This window comes from Passer domesticus, chromosome 5 (genome assembly GCF_036417665.1).
Source record: "Passer domesticus isolate bPasDom1 chromosome 5, bPasDom1.hap1, whole genome shotgun sequence".
In the NCBI taxonomy this organism is placed as follows: domain Eukaryota; kingdom Metazoa; phylum Chordata; class Aves; order Passeriformes; family Passeridae; genus Passer; species Passer domesticus.
Window position 1 is genome coordinate 21,117,310 of NC_087478.1, and position 13,807 is coordinate 21,131,116.

The window sequence follows — 13,807 nt, forward strand, 5'->3', positions numbered from 1 at the left end:
GTCCTACAGTTTTCTGAGTTTGTATATCTGGTCAAATTAACTAAAGTTCACAAGCATCTTGGCTGGCTGAGATCTATAGGATTCAGCTTCACATATACAGCAGAAAAGAGTTGCCAATGGCCTCAAAAATATTCTGAGCATCTTTTAACACTTCCTTTTGCCTACTTTGTTTTTAGGATGTCACAAACCTTTTTGATCTTGGTGTTTCTAAGAGTAAAATTCCTCACAGTGTAATAGGCAAGTACATGAACACTCTTCTGAGTAACCAAGAAGTTCCCATATTCTTCACTACCTTCAGCAGGCCAGTACTGGTCACATTTTCTCTGTTAGAAAGGAATTTTCTCTGTTAGAAAATTTCTCTATAAATAATAGAGAAAAAAGCTGGAAAATGTCAAACTAGTAAGCCGAAATGTTCAAACTTAAGAGCAGAGTAAAGAATGAAACTCTATTGGGACTGTCAATATACCCAGTTTATAATAGACATGATCTTCTGTGCAGAAGAACAAATAACAGTTATTTTGTGCTGTAGAGGGATAGCTGTTCAAAGATGCTCTTTATTTGGAAAACACAAAAAAAGAGGTTTGAATCATACTATCAGAGTTAAAAGGGTCCAATGCTGTGGAATTTTCCATTTTATAGACACTCTAAAACCTAAATAAATAACATGATCTATAGGAAATATAGGAATACATCCAAATCAGTGGAGTCATGAGTGGCTTCTGATTAGTTTACAGTATGGGCAGAGTATATTTGTTAGAGAGGGTAAGGCTGAGCCTGTGTATGGCTAGAATGTAGGAGAGAGCTGAGGTATGTCCAGCATACCTCATACAGGGAGCAGGCAGCGAATACCCAGGAAAGTTTACTTGAACTACATTCTTCTCCTTTCCAGGGTCCAAGGCAACCCAAAGTGCATGATGGCAAGGAGAGAAGCAGATTGGTAGCAGAATGCGGGCACAAAGCCCACAGTCTGTCCACTTATATTATATATAAGTAGTCTTTTTTTCAGTACGTTTTTTATTTTTGTGGTCAGAACATGGTATTTTCAAGATTTTCAATAATATTTTCTTTAGTTTCATGCTACAAATCCTCAACTGTATACTTCTTAGCCAATCCACGTACAAGCAACTACTAAAAACTATTGCTTTTTGCTCAACAATAGACTACACTAAATTTAAAGAGAAAGATGGGACTTTGCTACAGGTAGATCTTCCAACATTAGAGAAGCAAAAAATGGACAACAGTACTCATACCCTTCCTTTCTCAATGAGATTAGTTATCATCACAATAACTTCCACGTTATGTTCCCATATCATTCTCCAGAAATCTTCTGCTGTTGATTTTAGAGGCCCTTGAGCTGCAATATAGGCTTTTGGTTTGTTGTAGCCCTAAATTGAAATATAAGAAATGACACTTGTCAAAACACTGTCCATGAGCAAAAGAATTTTGGGAGGTGTACATGACATTTCATGTATTTTTTTGTAAAGACTCTGAAAAGCTTTTAAGTGCTTTTAAATTTTTAACTGTCAACATTGCGGAAACCCTGTGGTATCAAACGACATAGGAATACAACTGTTATGTCAATGTTTATCATTCCAACAAATAGGATATGTATGTTCAAATGCCCATGTTTAGGCAGAATATTGACATGATAGTGATTAGGAGACACACAGACATGCACTGCAAAAGTGGTTTAAAAAATGAATAATGATCATTCACATGTAAATAATTATGTAATGAAAACTGGTAATGGTATCTTGGTGAGGCTCTGAGCCAAATGGCACCTTCCTCTCATGAGATTACCTCAGATGGGAGAATTAACCACTCAGATGAGATATACTTTTAAAATGACTCAGATGTGACAGGATATTTTTTCTTTAAAAATGCCCTTTGTCAAGCTGCAGCTGCTACAATATCAAGATGGATTCAAGAAAGAATTGGCATTTCATCTTTGCTTTAATTTTGTAGGCTTAACTTAGACCACAAAAGATTTTTTAACAGAATCTCTAATATTGTGATACCTTTTTTGAATTAAATCTCCATACATAATTTTTTTTACAGAAAAGGCTGACAGATAAATAGGCCAATGGATGGAAAAAGGCACTTACATCGACGTAGTTTGCATTAATGTAATCAGTCAGTTTTCCATCCTTTTCAGCAAGCTGTGCTAATTTAACCCTAGTATGATCATCTGCAGTAAACAAGGGAGAAAATAAGTAATTTTTGGTAAGAATGATATTCTTTCTCATAAAAATAGTGAAATACATTTTTACAATACATAAGGCCAATATAGTAACAATCACAGAGTCAAACACCCCCTCCTTAGGTATGAAGCAGATAAAAAATTCTAATTTGCAGAAAAATAGAGAAATGAACCCAAAGTTTGAAGGGATTCAGAATCTAGTGGTCTGAATAGCGGCACCTGGGGTCATTTTAGCCACTATGACTTGCTTCCCCTATGGCCTCTAGCTGCTGCTTGTAAAGGTGTCTAGGTCTTCCATAAATCCTGTGTCATTCTATAAATCCTGTGTCATGACTGCTAAATCTGCACAGTGAGATGTCTCAAAATGACAGCAGGCACCAGTGTTGAGGAACTTTAATTCCAAGTTAAAAGAGTGGACTTTGGAAAGCAATGGATTTTGAAAATGCTGGTCATCTGAAGAGTCAACAGTAACTACATCAGGGTGAGCTGAAGTGTTCTGTAGTCTGCACTGATTGTTAGAACTACACTTGAGTCACTTATAGAGGACAATTCTTGCCACTTCAGCTGCCCTAAGCTGCCTCTGCACTGCTTTTTATTAAAACAACTCCTGGGCTACCACCTCTATGATCAGGTACAAAACACAGAGGCAGAGGAAAATCCCTGAGGTTTTGTCCCTTTAGAGACATCTTTAGCCAGAGGGATTGGCATTTCTTGTTGCTGGTTTACATTGTCTTCTGCCCGACAGTTGACTTGGTTCTGACTTTTTTTATTAAGTTTTAGTGACACTGAATGCTGAAGATATATTTAATTTAGACCTTTCTGGTAATAAGAACAAAGTTGAAATGCTACAGAGAGTTAAAAAAAAGTATTGAGCTACCAAATGATCAAAAACCCAGAGGAAATAGATTGAAAAAGAGATTAACAAAACTGAATAGATGTGTTTCAGAGCAGAAAAATCTGGGAGAGTGATACAATGGGCAAACAAGTGTACTGGCTAATGAAGCTGCTGTATTACGTTGTTGCCAGGCATAACACAACATAAAACCAGAACATTTATGTTTATATTTGACAGTAAATTTATCCTGGGATTTTGAATCTCATGGAGACAATAAATCACCATTATTCTAAATCAAAGATGGATTAATTTTGACAATCAAAGCTTCTTTGGCTTTCTAATGGCATTATAACGAAATCTCCCAACTCCCTTTGGGTCATCGCAGAAGACACAAATATATCTTGCTAACACATGCTCACCAAAGCAGCAGAATGTCAGAGGACTAACTTAAGGAAATGTGAAATCTGATATTAACTCCTCTCCAAGGAGCACTTTGCTGATCAGTAGCTGGAGCTTTCAGTGTAGAAGTATTTTTGCTCCCGCTAATGCTATATAAATCTGTACTTGTTTATAATGATTTCTCGCACAAGACAACAAGTGATGCCTTTACTTACAAGCAACAATGTTTATATATCGATTCTTATTCTTGTTGTCAGGGTGATTAGAGCTGTCTGATGTAATACCTAGATCTACAGTACAGCTCTGGATTTCCTAAAAAAAAAAAGTATATCAGAATTAAGTAACTATTAAGATACATAAAGTGTCTTCAAATACTGTAAGCAAGCATGAAAAGAACCACAACCTTATACCCAATTATCTATGATATTTTACAACTACTTCATTGCTAAAAAAATTGCAGTGAAATAATTCCTTACCTGATAAAACTCTTTCAGTGTCTAATGAGGGAATGAATGCAAAAAAAGTAAAAAAAATCAAATTCCACAGCACAGAACAAATGGATAAGTGTTTATATAAATTACAATTACTATATGGAAAACAGTTATGGTCATGCAATATATCCATAATAACAACAAAACTGCATATTTTGACATAATTGCTAAAGGAAACAAGAGTTAAAATGCTGGTGTCTCCTTTCCTATCTTTATCTTTAATGTTAGACTTTAAGCCAGTGAAAGATTGTACATATGAGCAACATCACAGACTTTAGCCACATTATCTATATATGTAACAGTTCACTGGAATTTTTATGTGTCCTTATAAATGCATTAGTTTCTCTGGGGAATGCTTTTGTCTCTTTGCATTCAGCTGCAAAACCTCCACTGAAGCAGGACTGTGTGCAGTTCAGCCAGCCTCACAGCACTCTGGGGAAAGACAGAGCTACAGCCCTCACTCAGGCTGCCAGCAGTTTCACAGTGAAGCCAACAATTTTATAAAAAGAGAGACAGGCTTGACAAGACAGGCACAAAATCTGTAAGACTCACAAAATTAATTCATTTTATTGATTACTTTAGCTGACAGAAATCTTAAGCATTTATAAGGTCCACACTTTTAAGCAGCAAATATATGGTCAGAACTAAAAGAACTAATGGTGTTTCCCAACACTTTTTAGAATTCATTTTAATGTCAATAACCTTAATCTACTTAAATACATATATGAAACATTGTTTTCATTAAAAATTAGATTTTAAATGAGTTATTTTGTAGTAATAGAAAAAACAATTTGCAACCCCCACCAAAAATAAATATGCTAACTCTGCAAAGAGAATGACTATATTTCAGTTTTCTCCAATCTTCTATGTTCTCTATCATTAGAGAAAAGAACTGAACACTGCTTCTGGAGTAGTCCATAAAGCCAAAAAAGATCTCCAAGAAAAGATGGGGAGACTGATTTTTTTTGGTAATAGTTAAAACTAGCATGAAATATTTCAGACCGTGCAGCTGTAGCTCAGTGACATGCACTATATTTGGTCTTTAGATTACTGCTGTAATTTAGGAAACGCAAAATTGTAGGAAAATATCAATTTAGAACGAACAATCTGATTTCTGTATTGGTGTACTGACTAATGCTGAAAGAACTTTGTATCCATTGTATTTACATCCAGTCCTTCAACATCTGCTCTTATTAATAGCTAGTCAGGCTGGAGTCCAGTTCCATCACTGCATATGCCTATGTGTAATATATGAATATCTATTGGACATTCAAAAGTATTTACAAATTTGGTCCACAATCGAATGGATATTCTGAGTGTTAAATGAATTCAAGAAGAAATGCTGATGAAGAAGGTTATGTGAAGGACATGGAATTTTTGGTCAACTAGATCACAATACATTGGCTGGGGAAACAAAAGTAAAACCTGAAGATGCAAAACTCTGAATTTTTATTTCATTATTGTTTTTGCAACAGGAATATTACTATTGTATTTTACCTTAATATAGATCTACTAAAATACTTGTTTCCATCCCAATGGATTGATTTTAATAGAAATCTCTTATAAAAATTGCTAATGGCACAGCTTTAATTAGGTATTTGGGGGTTTTAATGCTTATATTAATTAAGTTAGAACGTATCCGTATTTAAATTGATTGCAATACTTGAGTGGGAAAAACAATGAAGATCATTAATTACATATGGTGATAGTAACATTATATGATTACAGCACCTTTCAACATTATGAAATACCTCTTATGAATGATATACTTTAGGAAAGAAACTGCAAATCTTTCACTACCACATATGAAGACTACATTAGCTCCCCTGTTAATCAGAAGTCTTTCCACTTGTACTCATTATTACTTCCATTTTATTTTCTCTGTAAATATGAGTAGTTTCTGCAAAATTCAATTTTCATTAGTATTGGAAAAGCTTTAGATCTATCACTGCATCTGATAAACCATTGTACTACCTTTGCACAGTTTTTTCACACAGTTATTCAGTATAACAACACAATAATAAACATACCCATTTGTATTCCAGTCCTGATTTTAGGAATGTCCCCAGGCTTTATGCATCAACTCCGTACAGGGCTCAAAGCAATCACATTTACATGCATTCATGAAACTAGTGCCCAAGTCAGAATGTAATGCCCCAATTTTTGTTTGCAGGCAAACAAAAATTTCTGTTTGTTAAACTTAACATTATTTGTACGTGCTAATAAAAAGATTACATCATAGAGCCATACCTCAAATTCTTCAGAAAAACCATTACTTGCATGTAAATCTGCAACATGTTTGGGAAAATGCTTTATTGGAATTGCTCCAACATCATCTTAGGGGTGGGAAAAGACAAAAAATATATTTATGTAGAATAAAAAGACAGTGACATATAATGCAGTTTATATGTAGGCAATCCACAAAACATCCTGAAATAAAATTCTTGTCATGAACTTTGGATATACAACTCCCAAAAAAATGCAACATCCTTTGATGCCATTAACATTTCTAAAATAGTTACCTAACACTTGTACATTTCTAGATTATTATTTGGAAAGAAGATAATGAAAATGCCTTGCTAGGTCTTGCTCTGTCTGTAAGCCCCCCAAATCAAGGTGCTGATTCTGCAAGATCCTGAGCTTGGTTGTAAATAGAAGAACGTACAAAATTCCCTGTGAAGTCAAGGAGACGTGGGAGGATTAGCTCTTTGCTGCAAGATGTTCAAAAGGAGAGAGCACAGCTCTGAATAATGCTGATAAAAGTAGGAACAATTAGGCAGAGTTGTCTGGGTGTTCCACTTTGATTAATGTTGCACTTGAACTTGGAGCCACATAGTTCCAAGCCTACTAAATTAAAGCAGCATTATGCCAGTATTTTCATATTAACTGACACTTGCATGTTTTCATTGGCATCTAAAAGAAACAGGAATTAATTTTCATATTTTACTGCATTAATGTCATTAGTGACTACCTTCCATACAGAATTTTCTCCCAGCTCTCCTTGTGATTCTGTGATTACCTATTGATAATAATCTTATGTCTGACCATGGCACTACTGACCACAGATTTTCACATCAGGCTTCATACTTCAAGTTTTAAATGAAAGATTCATATTTAAGACTTTTTGGCTACTCACAAAGAAAACATCTACACTCTTGCAGAATAAATACGATTAAAGTGACATCTCCATTTTACTTTAGACAAATACAAAAAAAAAATTGTGTGGAATATGCATCAGGAATAATAACATAAAAAAATCTTTGGGACTTTTAATCTTCTCTTTTCTGCAAATATGCTGTGTAAACAAAGTCATGTGTTTGGTAATTATCTGCTAAAGGATAACATTATTTCACTTAGATTTGGTTCTGAAGAATAATTTTGTTGGATTTTTTAAAAGCCTTTCATGGTTGAAAAATGTTTATTTCACAACCTGTAATTTCATCACCGTTTCATATGTGAACAAAATGTCAGAAACATTGAACGTTGTTTTCAAGGACTTGTTATTCACATCAACAGATGTTCAGTATTTAGCTCACCTAATAATTTTAGCTTTCAGTTACCAAGATTTTGTTGATTCGTACTAAGATCCATCTGGTCTCCCACTTATATGACTGGATCTGAATACAAAAAGTGAATTTATCCAGTCAAGCCTAAGAGAAGCTGAACAAATGTGTAACACAATCTTCACACTTTGGAACTGAAACCTGGCATGAATTGTTTGTCCTAATGGTATGCAAACTCAAAATCAGAAGGGGAGGTAAATGACCTAAAGAGTGAGTACAATAATGGAGAAATAAATCTTAGGTTTTATTTCCTTCCCTGTGCACATCTCTCAATTTGATCACTTCTGAACCCAGGAATGTATTTTATATCTGGATGGCAATTATCACTTCAAATTACTTAGAGTTTGATAGTAGATCTGAATCCTACCCTGTAATTCATTAATATTTAAATGCATCTTTGAATTGTGCTGTGAAGAGCCATGGCATTTTCTGTGAATAACTGCAGATCTCCTATCTCTGCCAATGAAAGGAAGGAAAAAATATATAATGAGATCTGTGGAATGTGCTTTTGGTCAAAGCCATAAGAATTAAACTTAGCAGTTGCAAAACACTCTTCCCACCTTACACTCTTTTCTAGCATTATATTGTAATTAGATGCAATTGTAAAATTACACTGTTGAAACATTAGTGCAATAGAAAACACAATAACTGTCCACTTGACATCTGTTGCATGCAAAATAAAAGTATTTCTTCAGTGCTTGCAGCTTTTTCCATAAAATATTTCTTTCTATCTTCAGTCACTGAGAAAAAAAAAAATCTCTTTAATATTTATCACCAATTCAGAAGGAAAACCTCCAGTTTCAAAAAATGCATTTTAGGCACTCAGAATAACTGTAAGTGCAATTATGAAATGGAAAACACTTTCCCCATAAGGTGAGTTGGTCAGGAAAAATTATAAGAAAATTATACAGTTGTAGTTCAATACAGTTAATGATGGAGATTTAAAGCAGAGATTTCCTATGATTGCTGCTTGACATTCATATACAATCATGTTTTCTGAAATCAAGCCATAGCTCTGCTTTTTAACCATTTAGTAATAGGTTATGCATCCCCTAATAGCATCAATCCATACAAGATGCATTGAAGATGTCTAAAATTCAGTTACAATGGAAGTCCAATGTCTGGGATTTATTTGTGTTTACTAGTTATTCACACAAGGGCTGATATTCTTCCTTTAGTCATTCCATGAAAATCCATCTTCTTGTATAATAGCATAATTTGCAAAAAACATTACTTGTGGAACAAGATAACCTTGTCTCATAGGTGAGAATGTGGCTTAGGATCTGCTTCAGAATCAATCACTTTTGGGTTTAAGTAGATGAATGAAATTAATCCATTTCATTCTACACAGACTGAAAAAACTGGAAGGCTGCATGTGCTTCTGTGATACTCTTTGAGAAAAGAAAGGAAACAGTTTCTCCAAATAAATGTGGTGAATATAGAATCAGAAGATGCTAATATAATATTCTGAACTTCTGTATTATTTTAATAAGAGGTTTACATAACTATACCATAGTAATTATGCTAGTAAAATATTTAAGTGTAAGAACACGCTGTAATTGCAAATGAAATGCAGACAGATGAGGCACATCCTTATCCTGCTGGTAAAAAGAATAGGACACGTTCTATATACAGGTGACAAATCCAATTAGAGGCAGAAATGGAACAGAATCTGTTGCTGGTGTAATCCTCTCGAGCTATTTAGTGTTGCTCAGATGGCTACATGAGCAGCCACTCTAGGGAGGCTACAAAGCACAGAGTATCCTTGAGGAAACATTGTAAACTGAAGATATGTCTCTTCTGTGCCACCTACAGAAGAGACTTAATAACACGTCTGCCAACATCAAGTGTACCCGTTTACACAGATTTGTACAAGAGGTTACAAATCTCTGGTTTACAGATGTTATAGCATTTGAAGAATTCATATTGACACATATAAAGCAGCATCTTCCAACAGTTAACACCAATCCACAGAACAGTGGAAATACCTGAGACTGGGAAGACTGGAGCTGGGGGAGCAGAAATCACTCGAGGTGATGTATTATCTTCTAAATAAAAATGAGCAGTCTGGAAACATTTCCTAGATAGGAATAAATATACAAAGAATTGGAAAAAAAAAGAAAGAAAAAATAAACCACCAAAACATCACCAAAATATTATCTGAGATGATTTAGAATTCTGGCACTATTGAGTCAGAAAGAAAAATCATGGTTCTGAAAACCAATTTTCATGGAATGTCAAATACTACTGCTACAATATAAATATTCCCCCAGCACATAGCCAAATTATGCATACAACATGAAGACACTACATTACCTAGCATAATACATAGTTCATACATCTTTACCTATACCAGAGGCATAAGAAGGAGACACATCAGACATAGTCACAGCTGAAAGAGAAAATCTGCATCAGGAGCAACTGTAGATGCTGCATAACTCCAAGTACAAAAAACCATCACTGTCTTCCTTGCTTATCCAAATTCACTTAAATAATTACTGTTCCCTTTCATGTGATGGTGTTAGCCTGAAGATGGAGCAAGTTTGAGATCAGTTGTGGTGATTCATTGATAGATACTACTGCAGACACGGAAATGCAATAAAAAACAATGTGCCCTGCAACAGTCAAAACAGTGACTCTAGAACTACTGTGATTGGGGCTAAACAACTTTACATAACATAACAAACATAACATAACATAACATAACATAACATAACATAACATAACATAACATAACATAACATAACATAACATAACAAACTTTTTTTGCAATCACAACACTGAGGGACACCTTAACCAAGGAGGACTTCCCAAAGCTGATAGACAGAAACAGGGAAATTTCTAATTCCAGAAGAACTCAGCTTTGTTGCAAACATATTGAAGTATGAATGAAAATAGAACCAACCTTAACTATGACTCTCCCTGTTATTTGTATCTGTGCTATAATCCAGATGTGAAGATAATAAGAATAGCATCTGTTAAGAATTCAAGCTATTCAAAGGAATGAATAACCAACTGCTGCTGTAAGCATTTCAAATCCTCTTCAATTAAAAAATCTCCATATGATTAGACATGCTAATAACAATCTTAACTTTGGGTCACTTAATCTCTCTGAAATATTATTCACTAATCATTAAATTTAAAAAGAAATATAAGAGTAATGAAAATACTAATCTCATTTTATATTTACATAATTCTGCCTCTTCAAAGCTGTTGGCTGCAGCTATTGTATGATTGTTTGTTACTTTGTGTAATCACTTTAATTTTAAATTTTGTATCATTCCTGTATCACTGCAGTCATAAAAACTCTCATATAATTGTTATAAACAGAAATAAATTTTGAAGATATCTTGAGAAATAGATAGGGAATATGTGGCAGTTGTCATTCTTTCCACAAACATTAATATAGATAATAAAGATTTTGGTAAGCTTATTTGAATTAAACCTCTGGGAAACATGCCCATATTGTCAGAATGTGTTGAGAATTTTCTCAGTGTACAATACAGATTCTCTTAAAACAGAAGAAAAAGCAGACTGCTACCTAAAAGGGAAAACTGAGACATGCAAAATAGTTCTGCTAACTCACATGACAATGAAATCTGAAGTCCAGCTAGAATTCTCTAAAAGTGTATTTGTGATGTTCACAGAGAAACTTTGACTTTGCATTTGATATTTGGAGCAATACTATCTGTTATGTATGTGTTTTTACTTAGAAATGGCAATTTTGGATGCAGATCAAGAACCTACTCTGGAGGAACCTGGGAAGACCCTTCTAAATTTTAGAGTCTCTAGCATCAGGGTTAGTGGCTGCTGAAGTGAGAGAGGCTGTCTCCATGCCAGCACAAAACTCGAGAGTATCAGAACTGTGTGTGAAACATCTGTGAGATGCAGGCAAGTCTCCAAGTCTTCAAATCACTTTGGAAAGTCTGGCCTGTCTGCTGGGCACAGCAAATGCTGTATTGTGTTTTTTAAAAACTGCACCAAACAAACATGCCAAGCAGCCTGATGTGAAAGCTCCAAACCCAAAAACTGTCCTTCCCCCAAACATCTACTGCTTGTGAACAACTGTCACATGTAAGGTTTATGGGCTAACGTTGTCACCTATTCGCTTGAGAAAAGACTGAGCTATAAAGAATTTAATTAGCATAATGACTTTCACATCTAAAGCTGTACTTAAAATGTTCTCATATTATGCCATACACTCATTATCCCTCACTGAGCCAATATATTTTTAATCTTTAAAAATTAATTGTGGCTGAAAATAAATTACACCCTTAGCACATTCGGGAGACAAATTCATAGCAGTTGACTTAACCTGTAATAAGACTCATAAATAGGCACTCCATCTGCTTCTGCATCAGCACTGAAAGCCTTCATGACTAAACCTAACGTTAATACTCACATCTTGTTAATTATCACTTGTTGTTAATGAAAAAAGTGATGACTATTTCAAACTTCCAGACAAAGGTCCCATCACTCAATAACCTGATTATTTAATTTACACCTTTCATCACAGCACTTAGATCTCCAACCTAAAATTGTAATTTGTAATTTAGACACTGCACTTGTTCAAACACACACTTTATATATGGGGGCATTGCTAAAACCACTAAATTAATTACAGTGTCTGGATCTGTACAGCAGCAGCAGCAGCAGCACTTCAGTCTGACAGGAGGGATACTAGATCGGAATGAACACTTCAATGGCAACCACGTGAGACTACAAGACTAAACCTCAGACTGTGGGGGACATAGATTTTCCCGCATTTGGGCCCCTGCTTCTGCCCCGGGGCAGGGGCTGCTCGGAGCCAGGCTGGGATTGGCGCTGGGGCTGGCAGGGAGCAGGGCACCCTGTGCGTGGGACCGTGCCTGTGTGCAGAGTGATCCTGCCCAGGGACTTGGCAAGGGAGCTGAGCTCTGCAAGTCAGAGGCATCTGTGAGAGGATGTGTGATGCTGTTGAGTCAGGGATGGAAAGAAGACTCCAGTCTGCAGGTGGATCAGAAGGTAAAAGTGTTTAATGAAAGTAGCAGGTCTTTTATAATGTGACTCGCTAAGGTGATATGTGATTGGTCTCAAAGGAGAAATGTCTCACACTATTGGTGCACTATGAATAGCACACTCTGGAGAACCATATCTATAAACAACAGTTACAGAAAGAGAGATAATAATTGCTTTAATTCTTTCCTCTAAGATTCCCAGGCTCAGCCAAGGAGAAATTATTTCTGTTCTTTCTTTGACTGAACTGAGAATATCCACAGATGTGTTTGTGCTTCTGCTGCTCATGCACAATGGTCTTAGAGGCATGATTACTTCTTTCTCTGAAAACTTCAGTGTCTTTTGATCTCAAAGGATTATCTGCCAGTAGGTATTCTCAAACACTTACTAGATTTTTTAAAAATGTACAGATAATTTAAAGATCTGGTGAAGCCAAAGGATCTATAAGTGGATCCTCAATGGATGCTAATTATTCAGTTCTGAAATAGCTGCAATTAATTTTTATGTATTTTTTCAAGTGGAATTTTAATTGTCAGATTTTATTAAGACTTTTATTTATGACATGGCACACTGTTCAGAAGTTTTTCCTTTATGAATGGATGAGTATGGCCTCTGTATATTTAAATCTGGTTTAATTGTTTCTGCATGTCCCATAAACAAATGCTGAGTTACAGGACTCAGCATTTGTTCAAATCATGGCTAAGAAAATGAACATTCTCTGACAGGTGTAGTTCAAATTATATAGGGTGGTAGAGGAAATTTAAAATTCAAATAACTACTCAAGGTGTTTGTCATCGAGTTGGTAATTTCTGAAGTGTTGCTATCATGAAATGTCTAACAGGCTGCATGACAGGCAGCTGACACTCAGTATGTCTACAGGTGCAAATGGACCTGGAAGTGCATTAGCAGTTTGTGGTTCATATCATCAGAGCTGGTCTTTTACTACAATTCACATATATTTGTTGAAAAGAATTTTGAATGGTATAAGGCCCACTGATAACTGTTACCATGTTACTATTCTCCAAGCTCTTCTTACAATAAACATTATAAAAGCTGATCTGTACAAAATATGAATAATTAAGCAAAATAGTAATAATGAAGCCATCAAGAAGAGAGCAAGTACATTCAGATATTCCTGCCACATGTCTGCTGCAAGGACTCAGAAAGTAGACAGATACTGAAAGAAATGGATAGACTCTAGATTTGGACACAAAAAATCTCTATAAAGCTGTTTTTAAAAGTCTATCTGGACAGCAAGGCCAGTAAACAGGGCAAAGAACCTCCTTGTTTATTCCACTGTAATCTTAATCATGCTGAAGAAATG

At 35.3% G+C, this 13,807-nt stretch overlaps 1 protein-coding gene across 9 annotated transcripts in view; it reads right to left on the reverse strand.

The window, feature by feature from the left end:
- Window positions 1-13,807, reverse strand: part of PTPRZ1 (protein tyrosine phosphatase receptor type Z1) — a 131,155-nt gene that overhangs the window by 10,601 nt on the left and 106,747 nt on the right. For 6 of the 9 annotated variants that reach the window (XM_064422276.1, XM_064422275.1, XM_064422273.1 and 3 more), the window contains 7 exons: window positions 9,477-9,568; window positions 6,176-6,261; window positions 3,911-3,931; window positions 3,650-3,746; window positions 2,106-2,188; window positions 1,251-1,385; window positions 189-323 (listed from right to left, as the gene is read on the reverse strand). In XM_064422276.1, the coding sequence (XP_064278346.1) occupies window positions 189-323; window positions 1,251-1,385; window positions 2,106-2,188; window positions 3,650-3,746; window positions 3,911-3,931; window positions 6,176-6,261; window positions 9,477-9,568 (649 nt within the window). The remainder of the gene's footprint in view (window positions 1-188; window positions 324-1,250; window positions 1,386-2,105; window positions 2,189-3,649; window positions 3,747-3,910; window positions 3,932-6,175; window positions 6,262-9,476; window positions 9,569-13,807) is intronic. The other 3 variants (XM_064422274.1, XM_064422277.1, XM_064422281.1) reach the window with 1 other exon arrangement.